This window comes from Pygoscelis adeliae, unplaced genomic scaffold (assembly GCF_000699105.1).
Source record: "Pygoscelis adeliae isolate BGI_AS28 unplaced genomic scaffold, ASM69910v1 Scaffold456, whole genome shotgun sequence".
NCBI classification, from domain to species: Eukaryota; Metazoa; Chordata; class Aves; order Sphenisciformes; family Spheniscidae; genus Pygoscelis; species Pygoscelis adeliae.
Genome location: NW_008825007.1, coordinates 599,024 through 617,539, shown reverse-complemented (window position 1 = coordinate 617,539; position 18,516 = coordinate 599,024). Strand labels below are relative to the sequence as shown.

The following is an 18,516-nucleotide window of genomic DNA, read 5'->3' as shown; positions in this document are numbered from 1 at the left end:
CAGCTCTTAGAAAACTACAAATTTAGTTGCCAGAAAAGCTGGAAGCCCCAGGCTTGCACACCTGCGTGTGGCTTCGTCCAACCCCCCCGACCTCCCAGCAAATGTTGGGGTCAGGGAGAGGAGGGCTGGCGGGAGCTCTTGATTTTCCCATGCGTCGTTGAAATCATGAACCTCTGCCGTGCATTACCTAGTCATCTGGATTTGGCAGTATCTGGCTTGGTTTTTTTTCCTTGCAAAACCTTTTTTGTTCCCTCTCTTTGCTCCTTCAGACCAGGGATGATGCAGCCATGGGCTTGTTCTGCAGGTCGGGACGTGCGAGCTGCTGCTTTGTCTGGCTGAAGGGTTTTCACTCGCTGTCTGTGTAGGCACAAGCATTTTTGGTGTGATCCTTTTTGCGCTTTTGGGAAGAAAAAGCAGGCTGCGAGCAGCTCACACTCCTGAAGTGGGTGAAATGGAGATGGGTTTTAGCAATTTTCTTTGCCTTCAGCTGTTGCGGGGAAGCCTGACCGTCAGGGCTCACAGAATGCCTTCGTAGCCTCCTTTGTGCGGTGGGAGGTTTGCTCATTATCTGGTTTGTGCTTCGCTTATAAAAGAAGCTGTAATTGTAGCAGCTCCTCGCCATAAAAGCACAAAGGCATTTTCAGGGAAGGAAAATGTACATGCAGCTTTTATGATCCTTTACAGTTCTCCTTCTGCCTACTTTTCTCGCCTCCTGCCCTTTCTCCAGCATCAGCTCTGTGCCTGCCTGGTGCTCAGTGTGACCGCCTCTGGCTCGAGCCTCTCCTTTGCTATAGAAATGCCCCTTTTAGAAAGAAAAAGTTGAGCATCATCCTCGTCAGTCTTGCTGGGTGAAGAGAAGAGGGACCCCAAATCCTCCCATGTAGTCAGATGTTCCTATTCCTGCTTCTTCCCTCAGATCTGTGTTTTCTGCGGTGAGTCCAACAGCAGATGCTCAATCTGCAAAATACCGGGGAGGATTTTGAACTGGGAAAAAAAAACCCCCCGTCCATCCGTCTGTGACTACAGTGTACACCCATAACAGGGCTGGAGCAATACCATATCAGATCACCTTAGGGCACGCGTGGCTATTAAAAACTGAATGACCTCGGACGAGATACAGTATTTTTAACTACAAAACATTCCTATTAAGTGCCCTTTCCTGTTTGTTTTTACCAGGACTTTTTTTTAATGACTGCAGAGTTACTCACTTGATTCCCAAGGCTGGAGAACAGCAATGAATTAGTTTCATTTCAAGATTTTGTCGTGCAATCATTTTGCGGAGATTGATGTACTCGGAAGCCAAAGCGAGTGCATTGCCCAACGGAGGAACATTACTTTCCTGCCTGTACCCATCAGGCTTGGTCCCTGGTGCGGATGTGCGGGGATCCTAGCTGGAAGGGCTCGCTCAGCCTCCCCCGTACACCTCTGTGCAGGGCTCCGGTACAAATACATGGATTGCAAGACTGCAAGAGGGTTTGAGCACTGCGTGCAGCCTCATGCGTGCATCTCAGCATTAGGCTTTGAGGCTTCAGAAGGAGGAAGGAGCTCCCCTGGGGTGCAGATCACTGGGTCTTAATGTTTCTTGCATTGAACAAATACCATGGGGCACGTGGTTACACCCATCAACACCCCCAGGAACCCCAGTGGTAACACCGGTAAGCCCGAGGGGTTCGATGGTTGTATTTAACCCTTCAGATCGTTATTATTTGTTGTGCCATGCTGTTTGAACATCTCATCCCCGAGGAGAGGGGAACAGAGCGGGCAGCTGCCCGCGTTACATAAAGATCAAATTGTCCCTCTCTATTGTTGGCCGCCGGGACGACAGCAGCATCGCAAACATGCGTGTCCTCGGCGCCGTGGGAAATGTTCCCAGGGGAGGCTTAACACGAAGCGTGGAACGTGATATGTCGAGCAGCGGGAGGACAGGAGGCCCTCCAGCCAAAATCGGCGCTCCGCCGAGCGCGGCCGGTGCAGCCAGTACCTCTTTTCCAACGAACTCTCACTACTCTGCGAAGGGGTATTAGATTTCTCTTGCATTTTGTGCTCTGCGAGGCTTTTTTTTTTTTTTTTCCCCTCTCCCCTTCCCTGTCCCCCCTCCCATCACAGCCCCTGGGGGAGCGATGAGCGAGTACACGCTGTCCAGAGGACGGGTGTGTTGGGAGTCCTTATTAGCAGACTTATTCCAGAGAATTAAACCCTTATTTCACAAAAGGGCAGCAAGAGAGCGGCTGCAGCTCTGGGAGAAGCCGAGCTGGCTTTGTGTGTTGTTTGCAAATAGCACAAGAAGTCCTGGTCCGAGACTGCTGGTCCTGGTCATTGGGGTATTATGACCAACAGAATAATTGTTGTGTTTCTTTACTATTTAAAACAAAAATTACCAAGTAGTTTACAAGGAAACCAGTCGTGTCTCCTCTACCGTGCTGTCACTTGTGCCTCCACTTGTTTTGTTTTCGGTTTTAGGCAGGGCTTTAAAATGTTCCTAATCATCTTCCACTTCACCTTCTGAAAACCCCGCTGCAAAATGTGCCTCTGCGACACCCATCATTGTTTCTCCCTGAATTAATTGTTGTGTGTAATTGCGACCTGCTGCAGGACGCTGTCTTGCTCTATTAAAAAGAGAGATGCTAATGAAGAACATTGGGTACCATATTACGGGAGAGCAAGGCTCGACTCGCTGGGACGTGTACTTGGCGTACTGTTATTGCCAGCCGGGGCAGAAATGGTGTTTCTGTCTCTCGTCAGTCACTGGCTAATGATTGTAATTTTTACTTGCTGAGAAACTCTGGATATAATGGACTTCATTAACGGACACATGAGATGCTACCAGACCTGCATTAGGGGGAGAGAGGAAGAAAACAACCCCTGGGTGGAGGCAATTTTATTATTTATTTGTAGCAATAGGAGTGATCCAGAATTAGTGTTGGATTCGGCGGTGTGGCTAATGAGCTGGGCTGAGCTGGAATCCAAGCAAACCTATTAACGAGAGCAAACTGCAAAGATGATGCCCGGGTCTGAAAACCCTCACATCAAACACGAGTTCCCGGGCAGCGCTGGGATGGCTCGGCTGCTTTTTTCTTCCTCCGCGTGGGGCTGTGTGGTTGTGTGTTGATGTGTTTGCGTCTCTAGAGGCTTCTGCCTGTTGATCACCCCCAGCCTTTCTCCATCCCCTTCTCTCCTGCCAGCTCCTTCTTATTCTTGTGTGTTGGGTGAGCCGGAGCTTCTGATTTAATCTTTAAGACAACAGAGCCAAAGTATTTCTACTCCCATGGGCCACATCTGCTTGAAGAATTGCCCGATTTGAAATACTGCGGCATCCAGCCCGTTTTCGGTTGCAGGCAGTGGCACATCTGCAGGTCCAGCTGGTTGGGGACACGGTGACACAGCTGGGTGCTCACACGGCCCCTGGTACCTGAACACATATCAGAGCTGCAACTGAATACATAGAGCAAAAAGCCACTTGAATTAGCTGACATCTCCGGTGTAGCTTTATACGGTCTCTTTGCAATGAATCAGAGGCTGCAAGAAATGTCAGAGTCGCGAGGTGACCTCAATCTCCTTTTACCTAGAGCGAGTGAAGACTTGTCTCAGATCACTAAGAGGATATTTCTTACATAGGATGTACTTGCTGAAGACTGTCCATTTTTATTCCAGCTAGAATAACTTTTTTAATCAGGCTGACCTTATTTGCAACGGCGATGGCGATTCGAACTAGAGGTTTGCATCAATCGTTGGAAAGCTTTGAAGAGCAGGATAGATGCTTTGTAACGAAGATGAAAAGCTTTGTCCCCACATTTAAAACCAAACCCAAGGCGTTGAAGTCGGCAGCGAATTCAGGGGGACTTGACCTCAGCACTGTGGATCCACTGGGATCCAGGGGCCTGATTTGGAAATAACGCAACGGAGCGGAGGCACGAAAATAGAAGGGAAGTCTTAAGAAAAAGAGAGGCGTTTGTCTTGTAACGTGGCATTTGTACTGAGCGCTTGCTGACAGTGTGGTGCAGCAAAGAGCTTGTCTTTCTAAATCGATGCCAGTTCAAACATCGTCAGTGCTATTGTTGGATCGCTTTGTTTGAAAATGGGTCTTCTGGGTAGACGGTCTGTTTTGGTAAAGCGGCTGCGTGTATAACACTTCAGGCACTTTCTCCAGCTTTGCTTTTTTTAGTGTTGCTTGAGTATGAGCAACAGGAAAAAAAAATAAGCAAATACAGGATGTGAGATGGGCAGAATGTTCTCAGTCACTCGAGAGAGCGACGCACACCTTTGCTTCTGGTTGGTTTGGGGATGTGCCTGCTGTGGACTGCCTGAGGAAAATCAGACCTGTTTCACTCAGAGAAAATGCTCTGAGCTTCAGAAAAATGTATGAAAATACGAGGTTTGTGGTTTTCTGGATGGGAGCTGTGTGCAATGGGAAGCTGAGTGTGGGCCAAGTCATCTGGGCGTGGAAGATGAAAAAAAATCCGGCAATACACCGGGCAAAATGCTTCACCGTCCTGCGCATGAGATGCTCATCTGGCAGTAGTTGCCTTCCCTCTGGGCTCCAGCAGAGCCCCAAATACTTGTGTAGGGGCAGCCTCTGCCTTTCCCTAATCTGGGGAGATTATTTTATTTGGTTGTATTATTGGTTTAGAGGAGCTGGGTGGATCCTGGCTTCTCCCCGTTCCCCCATGCAGCCCATGTCCCTCCCGGTGCTTGGCCATCCCCACCACGTCCCAGGCTGGGACTGGAAAGGTCCTTCCCCATCCTGTGCTGCGCTCTGGAGAAATCATTATTTCACAGATACTTTTTCCATGGGTTTTGTTGGCCGGGAGAGTCTGTTTGGGCCGTGCAGGCTGATTCCCTGTGGCTGGAGCGCATCACCCTTCCCCTGCTCAGTCTTGGGGAGCTGCTCGTAAGGGCTCCCAATGCCCACTCTCAAAATTAATTAACACAGCTCGTTCTGGGTTACTTGAAATCCCCTACCTTCAGCTTGCAGCTCTTTGGACATAAATCATGAGCTCCTTGCCTTGAGGAGAAACTGCTCAGATTTTGTGTTGGAAATTGCTAGCAAATACAGCCCGTATTCCATGACATTTCTGTTTTTATTGAAGAGGAGAGGATGTGGCTCATGGAACATTGACGGACCCGGGCTGCCTTGGTGTACGTTAAGCAGGGGCTTGTTTTTATTGCAACCAGCTAATGAGATGGTACTTTGACAAATCACATAAACACTACTAGAGAAATTAAATTTATTATCTAGCTGTTTATCATGAGTGGATTCAAGGTAAAGACTCATGTGGAGGTAATCTCAAGGGATGGCTTTGAGGTAAAGCGTACCTAGTCCTTACGAAACCCTTATCTGTTTACCTGCCGGCTTGTTTTGTTTCCCCAACTCAAGGCTGCTAGCTGAGGTGACCTGTGCCATTTCAGTCCAATTACTTTCACTGGGGATGGATGCGGGGGGGTGGTGGTGGTATTTTTTAGGCTAAACTCATACACTGTGGAAGCAGGCTGGGTGTGGAGTCACTTTACTCTTCTCCCTGTGTTGAAGTGCTCAGACTGGACCCCATCGAACCCGTCAGCAGCGGCGCGTCAGCTTCATTGGGGAAAAGTCACTAGAAGAGGCACTCGAGCTTGCATTTCATCCTCTTAACCCGCTCATTTGGGTGATGGGCATTGCGGGCAGCAAGGGTTTGTCACACCGGCTCGTCTCAGTGCTGCAGCTCCACAACCAGCCCCTTGGTTTTGGAGAGGAGCCCGCCCTGCTTTCCGCTTGTAGATAGTTGTCTTCTTCAGCCCCTTGGATGTTCTCACGATTCTGCAGCATTTTGTGCTTTCCAAGCCTCCGGTTCCACTGCGAGAGCCTGCAAACGTGTGGTTTTTCCCTCCGTGAAACTCTCGTGTCACCTGGGTGTACAGCCCCGTCGCTCCAACTGGCGGTTCCACGCCGCAGTATCACCGTGTAGCCAGTCTACATACCGAAACCCCGTCTCTCCAAAACCCCACTGCTGTTTCTTTTGGCTGGAATAACCAACAACCCCCCCCATCCAGAGCCCGTGAAAGGCAATGGAAAAGTCTTCCTTGAGTCAAATCGACGCCTTCCTTTCCAAACTGAAAGCCCTTGGCAGACACGGATGAGCTAAGCCGTCCTGCTCGGCTGCGGCTTGCTGACAGCTGTTATTGCCATCGTACCGGTGGGGAAATGGGAAAGGGGACAAACTAACTGGTGTAGCCTCCTGGGGAGACCTTTTACGGCTGAGCCGGCCCGCCTCCATCTCTTGGGACACGTGTCAGGTCTCTGACCATCAGTTTGGGGTGCCTGGAACCTCCAGGCTCCGACGGGGAGTCCCTGCCCTGCTCAAGCTCCCCATGCATGGGCTGTCACCCATTGTCCTCAGTGCCCGTTGCTCATCAGCAGTCCCTCTCTGGGTGCATCTTTTCTTGGTGCATTACCATAAAAAAAACCTTTACAAGCTGCACGGGAAAAGTCTCCGGCCCGTGTTGCCTTACAGCTCACATGAAGCCGTTAAGATGGTGCCTGTCACTTCTAATATCGCTTCAGTGTTTTAATTGCATGAACTGGAAGCTGCTGCTCCAGTACTTAGTGGGGGAACTTCACAGGGCTTTAATAATTTGCTAAAAAGCTTTTGGGCTCCATTACCGCCTGATGGCTCTCTGTAAATGGGTGCCTGCAAGTTAAGAAGCCTTCAGATAAATAACTCGGTCTCTAGATCAGGTAGTCCAGAGCTGCCGCAGCTTTCCCCAGTGCAGGCAGGAAGCAATTAAACAAAGTGGAGCCTGTCGGGGTGCTGACAGGAGCTGGCAGCCTGGGACCGGCTCCCCCGGGCTGCTGTGCTAGCAGGAGGGATAGAAGGTGGTTTCACGGTTGCCCCTGGGCATCGGCTTCCCCTCCTGCCTCTGGAAAGTGTCCTGCCGGGGACAGCTCAGCCTGCTTTCCCCAGGCAGCTCTGCAACACCAGCTCTTTCCATGATTTAGTGCTTGCCCTGCAGCACCCGCTCCCAGCCTGCCCTGGAGCCAGCGCCCACCTCAGATGCGCCCTGTAGACAGGTCTTGTGCCACGGGCTGCGCCGGGAGGGACAGGGGTGAGCAGCCAGGGACCCCAAGCAGTGCTGCGGCGGGACGGAGGGGCGGCAGCGGGCAGGGCTGGGTGGGATGAGGGCTTGGGGAAGGCTGGGTGACGGCTCGGATGGGCAGAGGAGGGGGGCGATGCTCCTGCCCTGCCAAAGGGGCAGCAAGGGATTAAGGCTGCTGGATGATCAGCCAGCCCCGGTGGTGGAGTGCAGCTGAGAACGGGTGGCTCATAGCATATAAGAGATGGTGGATGCGGGATGCACGAGGGACTGGCCCGCTAAAGGCTGGAAGAGGGAAGACATCCGTTGTCTGCCTCGTGTTGGGAGCCGCACGGACGCACGTGTACCGACCGGCGATGGGCGCCGCGGCGGGTGCGAGGGAGTCACCGCAGCCCAATGCATCACTGCCTGTCTGCCGAGCCCCGGCCACGGGCTAAACCTTGTGGGTTTAGGGCACCTTCCCAGGGTCACGCGCCCACCCGGGGCAGGCCCGGTGCTCACCGGCAGCACGGGGAAGGCAGTTCTGCTGACAGGCGCTTCGTATCGCCGACGCTGCTGCACAGGGAACGTGACTGCGTGGAGGTGACAGCTAATTGCTGCAGCGAGTCAAGGACTGTTTAAGCAGCTAATTAATTCCTCCTAATCAGCCCTTGATCTGTTGAAAACTGCATGGCATTATCTCCTCTGCTGCAACACCTTGATAATTCCTGTCTGAATGGCCTTCACGGAGAACATATTTAAATAAACTCAATAGAGATTTCAGACAGATAGCGACTATAATTACCAGCTTGTACAAATTAAACCGTGGTTTGTTCTGTTCTTCTCCTCCTGCCTTCGCTGCCCAGAGCTCCTGCTAATCATGTTCTTGCTGCCAGTGGCACGCCGGTCCCCAGGGTGTTTCTGCACATGCCTTCGGAAAGCCAGTGCCGGTGCCCGGTGCTGGGGCGGGCGCTCGGCGGGCCAATGTTTCGGATGAGGCTGCACATGGGCACATGCCAGCCTCGTCTGGTGCTGTTCCTGTGCCAGGGGCTCAGTGCCGTGCCGGCGAGCTGCGGGAACTGCCCCTGCGCACCTCTCGGGGCTGCCGTGCACGATCCTCCCCAGGACCAGCCCTGCAGTTTCCCCTCCCGTCTCTCCTGAGGTTTGCAATCTCCTAGAAAAGCAGAGTTTTTCTCACCTAGAAGCAGCACGAGCGCTCGGACATTTGCCTTGAGCAGCCGCAGGAGCCCAGGCTGGAGCTTTCAGCCTGGCTGCGGTATTCAACCGGCACCGTCGGCACTGCCGTACCAGCACACACTAAGCACTGCCGACTGCAGGGGGGCTCGAGCGCAGTTCGTTAGGATAGATAAGGTCAGGCCACACTCATTTCCTCCGCGGTCGCTCGGGACAGCCAGAAAGGCTGGCTCCTCTGGCATTCGGCAAAGGTCAGCCAGCCCCGGCGCTCGCAGGCGGGCGGTGGATGTGCGTTTACATTGCAGCCTGCTCTGCTGTTGCTGCTCTGCGTTGGCTCTGCTTCCCTGCTCGCTCCTGGGAGCACCGCAGTCAGACTTCGGGCGCCCAGGTGTATCTTTTGCCTCCCTGTCTTTTAGATAAACATGGTAGCTGCAAGCAGGGTTGTTTTCCAGCATCCAAGCAGTGACAGAGAGCAGGGAATATCGTTAGGCTTTAACAAGGGATTCCAGGGAATCAGAAAGGAAAAATGGATTTTTCATACAGGGGAACAGATCGGTGCCTCTGGTCCCTGTAGGTGAAATAAGGATAACATCAGGTTTCCTGCCCTTTCATCAGGTTACGAGCTAGCCAGGGCACGTCTCCTGCGATGGGAGACGCTCGCGTGGAGCCGTTTAAGTCCAGAGTCGGGGTTCCTCCTGCCCCAGCACCTGCGGGAGGATGCACCCCCACGGCTGGCCTAGGAGAGGTCAGACTGAAGGAGAAAGTTTAAAAATTTGCTCAGGTCGGTTTTGTCTTAAGGTTTTTTTTGGGGGGGGGACTGAATTGCCCGTGCATGCAGGGCTCACCCTACGCACGCGCATCCTCTTGGGACCGGGGTGCAGACATGCCCCGAGGAGCTGACCTTCTGGGCTTTTCAAGGAGTTTCTGAGTTTTAGGTCTCTCGGTGGGTTGCTTCCTAGAGCCCACGTGATGGGGCAGAATCCTTCATGCTGGCAAATACTGCGAGACGGGTACAGCGAAGGCAGCGTATCCTATTCACTGTCATCTTTTCTCCAGCCTAGTCTTGGGCACTGAACTTTTTTATGCCAACAGTTTGGCCAGGGCAAGAGCATCCTCAGAAGTGGGCAGAGCATCTCCCGAGGTGGATGATGAGTCTGGGATTTCCCGGGACATGGGCACAGCCCTGCCACCCTGCTTCCCGGAGAGCTGGGAAGCAGCCGCTCACCTCAACCCGCCGGTGCCTCAGTTTCCCTTGGGTTGTAGGGAGCTGCTAATCCATCCCAGCCTCCCAGGCATGCTGCGAGGGTAAATTCACTAACGCCCTCATGGTCTTCTTCGGATACTATGGCGATGGGGCGATGCGAGGACATAGACGGGCCGATTAGCATCGAGATGCAGAAGATCCCTTAGACCAGAAGGCCTTTGGGCTTTCTGGTTTCGTTCCCCATCTCGGGGGCGAGCCAGATATAGAAATGGAGTCATGTGAAACAGAACAAAGTCTCTATTTCAGAGCTGGGCTTGAGCAAATTAAAATGTAGCATGTTCAAAAGCCAGCTTCCCTGGATGGCAGACAAAAATAATCAATTTCCTTGAAACAAATACTAAATATTAATGAGAGGCGATGGCCTGCCACGCACGCAGAGCTGTAAAGAGCATTTCCCGTTGATCAGCTGCGGAGGCAGGTTGCTGAGATGAAATTGCTTTTCGAATAGATATTTGTGGCCCTTCTCGAGGTGGCTCGGGAAGGTTTGCCTGCCCAAAAAAAGCAAAGAGAACTCAGAGCTTTGCATCAGGACAGCCACTGGGGAAGCGTGCCAGCGCTTTCATTTGTGTTTACGCACTTGCCCGAGCGGTTGGGGAGATGGCTCGGTTCGGTTATGTAGAAATCGGCCCCGAATTTACGTAGAGGAGACAGCGATTCCCTGGGAATAACAGCCGGCTGCGCCTGCCCCCGGTGAGCGCCGAAACGGCCTGCCAAAGGCAGAACATGGGACCCAAGAGCACTCCCCGGCTTTGCAGCCACATCCGCTCGTTGATTTATTTCAATAACGAGCATTGGGGGAAACATTAAAAAAATTACTTACAGCCCTCACCAAGTATCCTAAAGTGAAAGCAGAGGGCTGGGAGCTTTGGAAAAGGAGCCTTGAATTTTTCTATTGCTTTGACCCTTGGGTAAGTCAGGAAATGTTGTATTAACTCCGTTTCCAGACTCGGAGGTTGGAAGAAAAATAAAAATGCTCCCTTCCCTCCCTCACCGGGATGCACAGCCATGGCGTGGGGCTTTTCCCCCCCCGATGCTGTGCTCACCCGTGGGCAGCACGGTGGCATACGGTGGCACCCTCGGCTGAGAGAGCAAACGGCACACCGGGAATAGCCACAGCCCTCCCCGGCAGGCCGCCGGTCTCAGCCCTGCCACGTCCCACACACAGCCGTAGAGGATGCCAAAAGCATTTTGCATCTGTCATGCAGTAAATAATAACACGTCGGCTCATGATTTTATAAAACCGTTAAGCCAGCTGCGTAGCCATGGGTTGAACGAGAGCTAATATTAGCTAGAAATGACTAAAATTAGAAAATTAGAACCGAGCCAGAACTAATTAGCTGTTCAAGGAATAGAACCAGAACCGGAACAAATTAATTGTTGCTGAAATATCACCACGGGGCCTGGCGGGCGCCGCCGCTTCCAGCCCCACGCAGGCTCCCGCTCTGCTTTGCTCAGGATGACTCCCACGCGGGCTCGGAAAGGAGCCCGGGGTCCCATCTGAAGGATGTGACAGCTAAATAAAAGTTGGCGTCTCGGTCCCAGCCGGGGAGTTAGCAGCAGCGTGATGCAGCATGAGCTGGGCTGTGCTGGGAGCGATCCCAAGGCAGCCGAGCCAGCTGCTGCCCCGAAGGGCTCGGAAACGCGTCCCCTCGCCCCACCGCGCTCCGTCGCTGCCCAGATGTGCCTTTTTAAAGGCGAGGGTAATTACGAGGCCGCCTCGACGGCTCCCGGCGCCGCACGGGCTCTCCCCTCTGATCCCAGCAGCACTGCCTTCTCTTTCAGCTTCAGCTCTGCCACCGGCTGAGATGCTTTGCGAAGCTCTCAAGGCGAGCCAGGAGCTGCCATCCATGCAAACGCCGCCAGAATAATTTCCAGGGAATTAGGAAGTTGGTACAGATAACTGGCACATGGCTGCATTTTTCCATCTATGACTTGATCACCTGTATGGTCGCTTCTTTTTACTTTCCAAAGGTGGTAACTCACCCTATATTTCTTTTTCCACACTCGCAGCACTCAAACAGCAGCTCCCATTTTAGCAGCAACATGACGCACAGTGTTTTAAATTCAATTTAGAATACAAACTATTTATACCAGCCAGAAAAAGGCAGTGAAGCAGCTCTCTCTGTCATGAGTGGATTTGTAATTTCAGAGCAATCATTGCATAACTAATTGAATCAGCTCTCAGCATGTGAAATCAGTGCCCTGCTTATCGAAGGTTTTCATCATTCTCCCCTGCTGAAGCCAGCAGTCCCCCTCCACCAGCAGCACCTTGTGCTTCTGCATCAGCCTGGGAAGAAAATGGGACCTGCAAAGCTGCCTTTTTCTGCTCAAATAGAGCCAACAAATGACCAAATACATTCAGAGTAGATGAATAGCTGGGTTGCAGGTGCCTCCCAAAAGCTGCCCAGGCTCCATGCAAGGCAGTGAAGTGCATTTGAAGCTAATGAAGTGCCAGCCGTGTCTGAGAAGCAAATTGGTGCCGAGATGTTCTGCTGACTCCCACCTCCTGCTTCATTGCCCAGGTGGGCTCTGCTTGGCTTGAATTTAGGATCTGATCCAAACCCCAGGCTTGGCGCCTGAAAATGGAGCCTAAAGGAGGCGATAAATATAGCGACAGCTTTCTGAGGGATACAGGAAAGGTAGAAAACAGGGTGGCTGTAAGGATTTTCATCAGCTTGGGAGTGAGGGTCCTGGATTTGGTGACTTGGGTGGATCCAGCCCTGCAGATTTTGGGAGCAGCTCCAGCCACCTGCATGCAGCAGCCTCCCAGGGTGAGAGGGGCACCTCCTCAGCCGCGAGGCATTTTGGGCAGGGGCCCGTCAGCTTCCAGGGCTCTGCAGAACACGGAGCTTAAAACTGCAGCCCAAGAAAAGTGTGCTGTAAAGGATGCTAATGCCTCCCCAGAGATGCTGCCTGCCTGCGTGTGTGCATGCATGTGTGTGAGCCCTGGGCTGTCACTGACGTGCTGTATGGATTGCGTTGAGACAGCCGCGCAGGGATGGGTGAGGAGTGCAGGTGAGCCCTTAATGGCTACAATTGCTGAGTGCTAACAAAGGGCAGCTGGTTCAGTCTGTACAAGTGGAAGCAATTCTCTGGGCCAAGCTGGCAGGTCTTAGCTGGGAGGGAGTTTGGTGGGGAGGGAATGCTTGCAAACTTTTCTGGAAGTGAGCAGGGAGGGGTTGTTCCTGCCAGGTATGATCCCTACAGCTGGATGTAGGAGATAGTAGAGCCCAGAAAATGAGAGCTGGGTGTCCCGAGATGCCATCCCCTACTCAGAGATCTGTTTTCCTTCTAGGAGAGCAATGCTAGGCTCCATGGCAGGGGCCTGTTGGCTTTGGTGGTCTGGAGACAGCCTTAGCAATGCTCTCAGTCTTGTTGGACGTATGTTGTCCGAGCCACATATTCCCTAAAGCTGATGTGTAGGGTGTTTTTTTCCCATGAGCCAGCGCCTCAGTGCTGCTGGCTGGCCTGGTGAACAGGGCAACGCAAGCACTAGCAGGGGTTGGCACAGGTAGGAGAAAGAGCTTTCATCCCCAGGCTTGGTTTAAGCCACGTCCCATCAGTGGCCTCCGCTTGCTTCTCACACAAAGCCATGCAGGCGGTGTGCGTCCCCGTGTGGGGCCGAGGCCGCGGGGCTCGCTCCTGGGGCAGCACGCGCCCCGGCACCCCCAACTACCCGCTTTGTTTTCTGTTGTCTCTTCAGGTAGCCAGATGGGAGCACAAAACGCGAGCGCTCAGCCGAGTCTTCGGCTCTCCACGTGCTGCCTGCTACTGCCTGGGCGCTGTTATCCTGATGCTTAACTGTGTGAGGAGCCATTGGTAAGGAGCTAACCATACTGCTACGTGTTGATGCAAAGAAATGCCCCTACGGGGTTGGGGGGTGAGGGATATTAGCTCTGCAGTGCTGGATCCAGCCCCGGCGTATTGCTTTCACATGGTTGGATACCTTCAGCCAGCAGCAGATTTATTCCAGGATTTGTAACAAAGACGAGGGATGCGGTGGCGTGGCCAAAACCATCGGTGTCAACAGCCCTTGAGTGTCGCGGGTTTCCTTGCTCCGCTCTCCGGGGGCGGTTTCTGGTGCCCTGTGAGCAGCCCAGGTGACGGGGGGCTGTCTGCACAGGATGGATCCTATCTAACAGCAGAATTTTTTAATTTTCTCATAAAAATCATAAACAAAATTAAACCTGATTTTAAGAAGCTGCAGTTTCCTGTGTAGAAGAGCAGGATTATCTGTGCACTTAGCAAGCAGTCTCTTCAAACTCTTATCTGTGATCTCTTTAAATACCACCTGTGCTAGCTAATAGTATTGTATGACTGATGCACCATACACCATGGGAATACGTCCTTTGACGTTCTGAGTGCAGCAGAGAGGTTTACTTCCTCAATGCCAGCAATTTATCTGCGATCTGGTAGGCTTTATCTTCAACGCTGTTAAGAGAGACAGACTCTGTTACTAAATTCCCAGATTCAATTGTGCCAGGGTCAGAGCTAATGGGTTGTTTAGTACTTTGGGTAATTTCCCAGGCGCAGAGATCTCAAGCTGGAATTTGCACATGTATTTAATAGCTTTGCTTCCTGGAAGTGACACCAAGACCTGCCCTTGCCCTTCTGCGTTTGTCCCAGCTACTGCTTATTGCAGAAACTGTAAGAAAGCTTGCAATGAATGGGGCTGTAATTGAATGCAGGCAATGCAGAGGGCATGTGTGTGTTCTGCTGATGTCTTAGTGACACAGCAGGCTTGGATTTTGCTGGGGAATGTCTCAGCAGTCTCTTGCACAAATGACATAGTCACTTGTTGTCTGGGAAGCAATGCAAAGCCTTGTGCCTGCCTTTAATTAAAAACACAGCTGATGGAGGGACAGTCTCTGTTCCCGGTGGTGCTGCTGGGTCAGCTGGGCTTGCTGGGTCACAGCGAGGCACTGATGGGGAACTGCTGGGAGAGCCGAAGAGACCTCATCTGTCCCAGCTTTCCCCCTGCAGACCTCTCAGTGCCCTACCAGGGCCAGCATTGCTGGCTGTGCTGGCTCTGCTCTGTGTCACGAGTTTGTGAGTGCTGTGGAGGGTGGCTGTGGGGATGGCTCTGCCTGCGCAGCCCATGAGTTGGGTCCTGAAGGAGACAGCAAGGTCAACCCAGGGGGCTGGAAAAGCCCCACTTGGACCTTGGCTTTGGAGGAGGGTTCCTAGAAGGTGGGGCGGCTCACACTCAGCAGAACACAGATGAGACACCAGCCAACTGCGTTTGCCAGCCCACCCGATGGGCCAAGGCCATTTCAGGTGATTGCAATGTGAAGTTTATTTTACCCACGTGTTTCAACATGATTGGGTTATTCCCTTGCCTTTCCTTGGCACTGAAGTTCACCCAAGTGACAGTTAGCAGGCTTTGGAGGCTGTTGAAGCAAGGCAAGCCCTTAATTGTGGGCGTGATGGGATGGTTTCAGGGTGGTCATCAGAGCAGCAACTGCTGGAGGTGCCCTGAAACGCACCTGGGAGACTTGCTGCCTCCATTCCCAGCTCAGCGAGCTCTCCAGGGCTACCTGGGGCTTATTGCTCAAGCCTGGAGAGCTTGTGCTGTTTGGGAAGGATTCATCCTGTCCATTGCCCTTGCACGAAGGTATCAGCCAGCTCCAAACCCAGGGTTCAGCTGGCCAGAGCGGGGCTCACGGGTTGCATGACACAGGCACTGTCATCTCAGCGGCCGGTGATGCCGGGAGGGAACGAGTCTTACCCGCTCTTGCTATTTCGCTTTTCCCTTTATTTTCTGAGTCACTTGTGCTCGAGCGCACTGATGAAAGCAGGTTTTCTGCTCCTCAGCCCTGCGGAGGCAGTCCAGCCGGCAAGGCGCAAACTGTGCCTCGCACTTCGGCTGCGCGCAGTGGTCGGGGTTGCTTGTGCACAGCGTGTTGGCTGCTGATAGCGAGCAAAAAGGCAGCCTTGGGGGGTCCCTCCGCCCCCAGTGCTGTAATCCAGCCTTTAAAACTCCTCTCTGTGTGCTTTGGGGACTTTTTATGTGGGTGGGGGCTGCCAGGGAGCGATTGAGGAGCCCACGGGTTCTCTCTTGTTTTTAAAAACCTGCTTCCTTCGTGCAACTGAATTTTTTGAAAGGCTCCAAGCTGGGGGTGGAGGAGGGGAGGACAGAGCAGACAGAAACTTTGCGAGCAGGTTGGCATCGTGGCTGAAAGTACCCGGGAGCTGGGCTGTGCAGCTGCTTTGCCTCCTACCCCACACGTGGGTCTCTGCCGTGGTCCTGTCCCTGGTTCGGCGCCGTGATGCTCTCATTCAAGCTTTGCTCTGAAGGGTGTAAGAAGAGGAATGTCTTGTGCTCAGTTAAGCAATTAGGTGCTTCCCAGCTCTGAGCTTCATTATCAGCCTTGGTTTGCTTCTGAGAAGCAATCCAGAATGACCTGTGACCGGTGGGGGGGACCTGCTTAGTCAACTGCACAAGACAAGCATCCTTAATTGCTTTGGGGCAATGACTATTTTCATTACAGCTGTGTTCTTTCTGCAAGAAACAGGGAACTGCCATCACCGAGGCTCTTATCTGTGAAAATAATTCCTGAACTTCTGAACTATCTGCACTGCCTGTGCTACCCCAGCAGTTTATGACTGTTATCTGTGTGGCATGGGACGTGACAACCTTAACTGTCCTCCAGACTTACAGTCAGTGTCGCTCTCTCCTGCCTTATCACGTTGTTGATACCTTTCCCTGCATCAGCTCTACAATTAGCTGCTGGCGCTGCCTCCGAGCCCTCCTGTGCTCCCTTTTGCACACCCTGACAAACTCCCCATCTTGGGGCAGGCGTGTGCCGGTGGTTTTGTACGCAGGGAGCTTATGAACTTCCCACCTTAAGGGTCTCGGGGTGCTTTCCTGAGCTGTAAAGGCAACAGCCATGTGCACACCCTGAATTAGGGGGGTTTGCAGACGGGAGGCTCTCGGGGTGCCTGAGGCCGTGATGCCTCCAGTGGGAGCAAGCCCCGCAGAGGCTGAGCAAGGGCAGTGTCTTTGGCAATCGGCTTGGTGGGTACCACACTGCCAGCTGATGTGAAGTCCTTCATTGATGCCACTTGCTGGGCACTGCCTCCTGCATGGACGGGCTTCTCACTTGGAGCTGACGCTTCCAAGAAGATGAATCCACCCTGGGACGGGATTTTGCACAGGAAAGGGTTGTTTGTCATTGCCTGGTGGTGCCTCTTGGCTTTATGCTCAATGCTGTTTAATTTTGTGAGCTAGTACCCCGAACGAGCATGGTATAAACGGTATCGATCCAAGAACCATGTGGCCTTTTGTGCAGAAGTGACCAAGTTTGATGATGGGAATCAAGTGTGGCTGGAAGGAGCCCGTGTCCCCTCCGAGCCACGCTGCCAGCAATCTCTGATGGCTGTCCGGAAAAAGCCCCAGGTGGCCAATAGCACCTCGTGTCCCTGCTGGTGCGGCTGCCGGGCATCTGGATGAAGAAACCGGGCAGCTGAGATGTGAGGCGGGGGGGAGAAGCTGCTACAGCCCCCCTCACTGACCTAAATAACATGCACACCGGCGCTGGCAGAAAAGCAAAGTCATTATTGGCAAAAGAAGCTGTGAAGATGATGACTGGGCTAACAACTGGTGGTGGAATCGGCAGGACTATTTCAGTGTTGTTGGGGTTGCTTTTTTCAAATGAACAAGATCTTTTGTTGCGGTGTGTGCTGCTGGGCACCACCGGATGGTTTTACCCCCGTTGCCTCCTTTTTGCCGAGAGGAACAAAAACCTCAGGCACGGGGGATGGACCGACGTCCCGCATGGTGAGCACGGCACCTGGCTGCTGCTGCCTCTGAAACCCTGCACCATCGCTGCTTCCTCGCTGCCTGCCAGCCCCTGGCCCAATTCTGCCCCAATTGCATTTGCCAGCCCCAGTTTCCAGGCTGATTTTTGGGATCAGGCAAAGGGAGCACTGCTGGGCTGCTCCCAGCTGCTCCCAGCAGTGACCCAGTTTGCTGCACAAGGTCTTTGCCTTCCTTTACAGGAAAGAGATTACAAAATATGCTTGCTGTGGGCCACTGAGAGAGGCAGAGATCTAAAAAGCTCAGCTTCTCTCTTAGTACAGTATTTCCAGGTTTGCTTTGTGCTCCATGCGGCCTTTGGGGATGTATTTTGGGCTGAGGGTTTGATAAGTTTCTGGTGTTGCAATCACAGTTCTCCAGTTGAATAAATCAGCGCCTGTTTGTGCAAACCTGGCCCTGTGTCCCCTCTGCATCCCAGCAAGAGGAACCACAGCCGATTTCTCTCGCTCCCACTTTCTTCCTGCGAGCCCATCTGCGTGACATCTCTGTCCCATGCTTCAGTACCATTTTGAGTGTTTTTCCAGTTCATGTGGTTTGTTCATGTGGTTTATTATGTGGTAAACTAAAAGAGAGTAGATTTAGACTAGATATAAGGAAGAAATGTTTTACGCTGAGGGTGGTGAGACACTGGCCCAGGTTGCCCAGAGAGGTGGTGGATGCCCCATCCCTGGAAACATTCCAGGTCAGGTTGGACGGGGCTCTGAGCAACCTGACCTAGTTGAAGCTGTCCCTGCCCACGGCAGGGGGGTTGGACTAGACGACCTTTAGAGGTCCCTTCCAACCCAAACCATTCTATGATTCCCACAAAGCAGTGGCACGCGCGCAGCAACAGCTGAGTGTCTGAGCAAGCGCGTCTCTGTTTTGGGAAGGGTGGGCAGAACGACGCCCGCTGCCTTGGCTTCCCCGTGCAAAACCCCGCGGCACGCTGTGGCAGGTGTGCAGCGCGACCGCAGCCGCCGTGGCTGCTTGCACCCTGCCAGGAACTGGCCAAATCTCCCAATTTGGCCAGAGTGGAGCTGATGGATTCGGGTTTTTCCCCCCTGGGGTGGAGAATGGGTGCCTCTGGTACCATGCTTCACTCTGGAGGAAGTGGGGAGCAAGCGTGGGGAGATGTCAGGGGAAGCCCCATTTTCCCAATTTCCATTTGCCCAAGGTGGGGGCACCCTCCCGGCCCGCCCCCCCCCCCCCCCGC

The 18,516-nt window shown here is 53.0% G+C and overlaps 1 protein-coding gene across 3 annotated transcripts in view; it reads left to right on the top strand.

Moving 5' to 3' along the window:
• PEMT (phosphatidylethanolamine N-methyltransferase) overlaps nucleotides 1–18,516 on the top strand; it is a 42,168-nt gene that overhangs the window by 9,056 nt on the left and 14,596 nt on the right. For all 3 annotated transcript variants that reach the window (XM_009326210.1, XM_009326208.1, XM_009326209.1), the window contains exon 3: nucleotides 13,209–13,324. In XM_009326210.1, coding sequence (XP_009324485.1) covers nucleotides 13,209–13,324 — 116 coding nt within the window. The remainder of the gene's footprint in view (nucleotides 1–13,208; nucleotides 13,325–18,516) is intronic.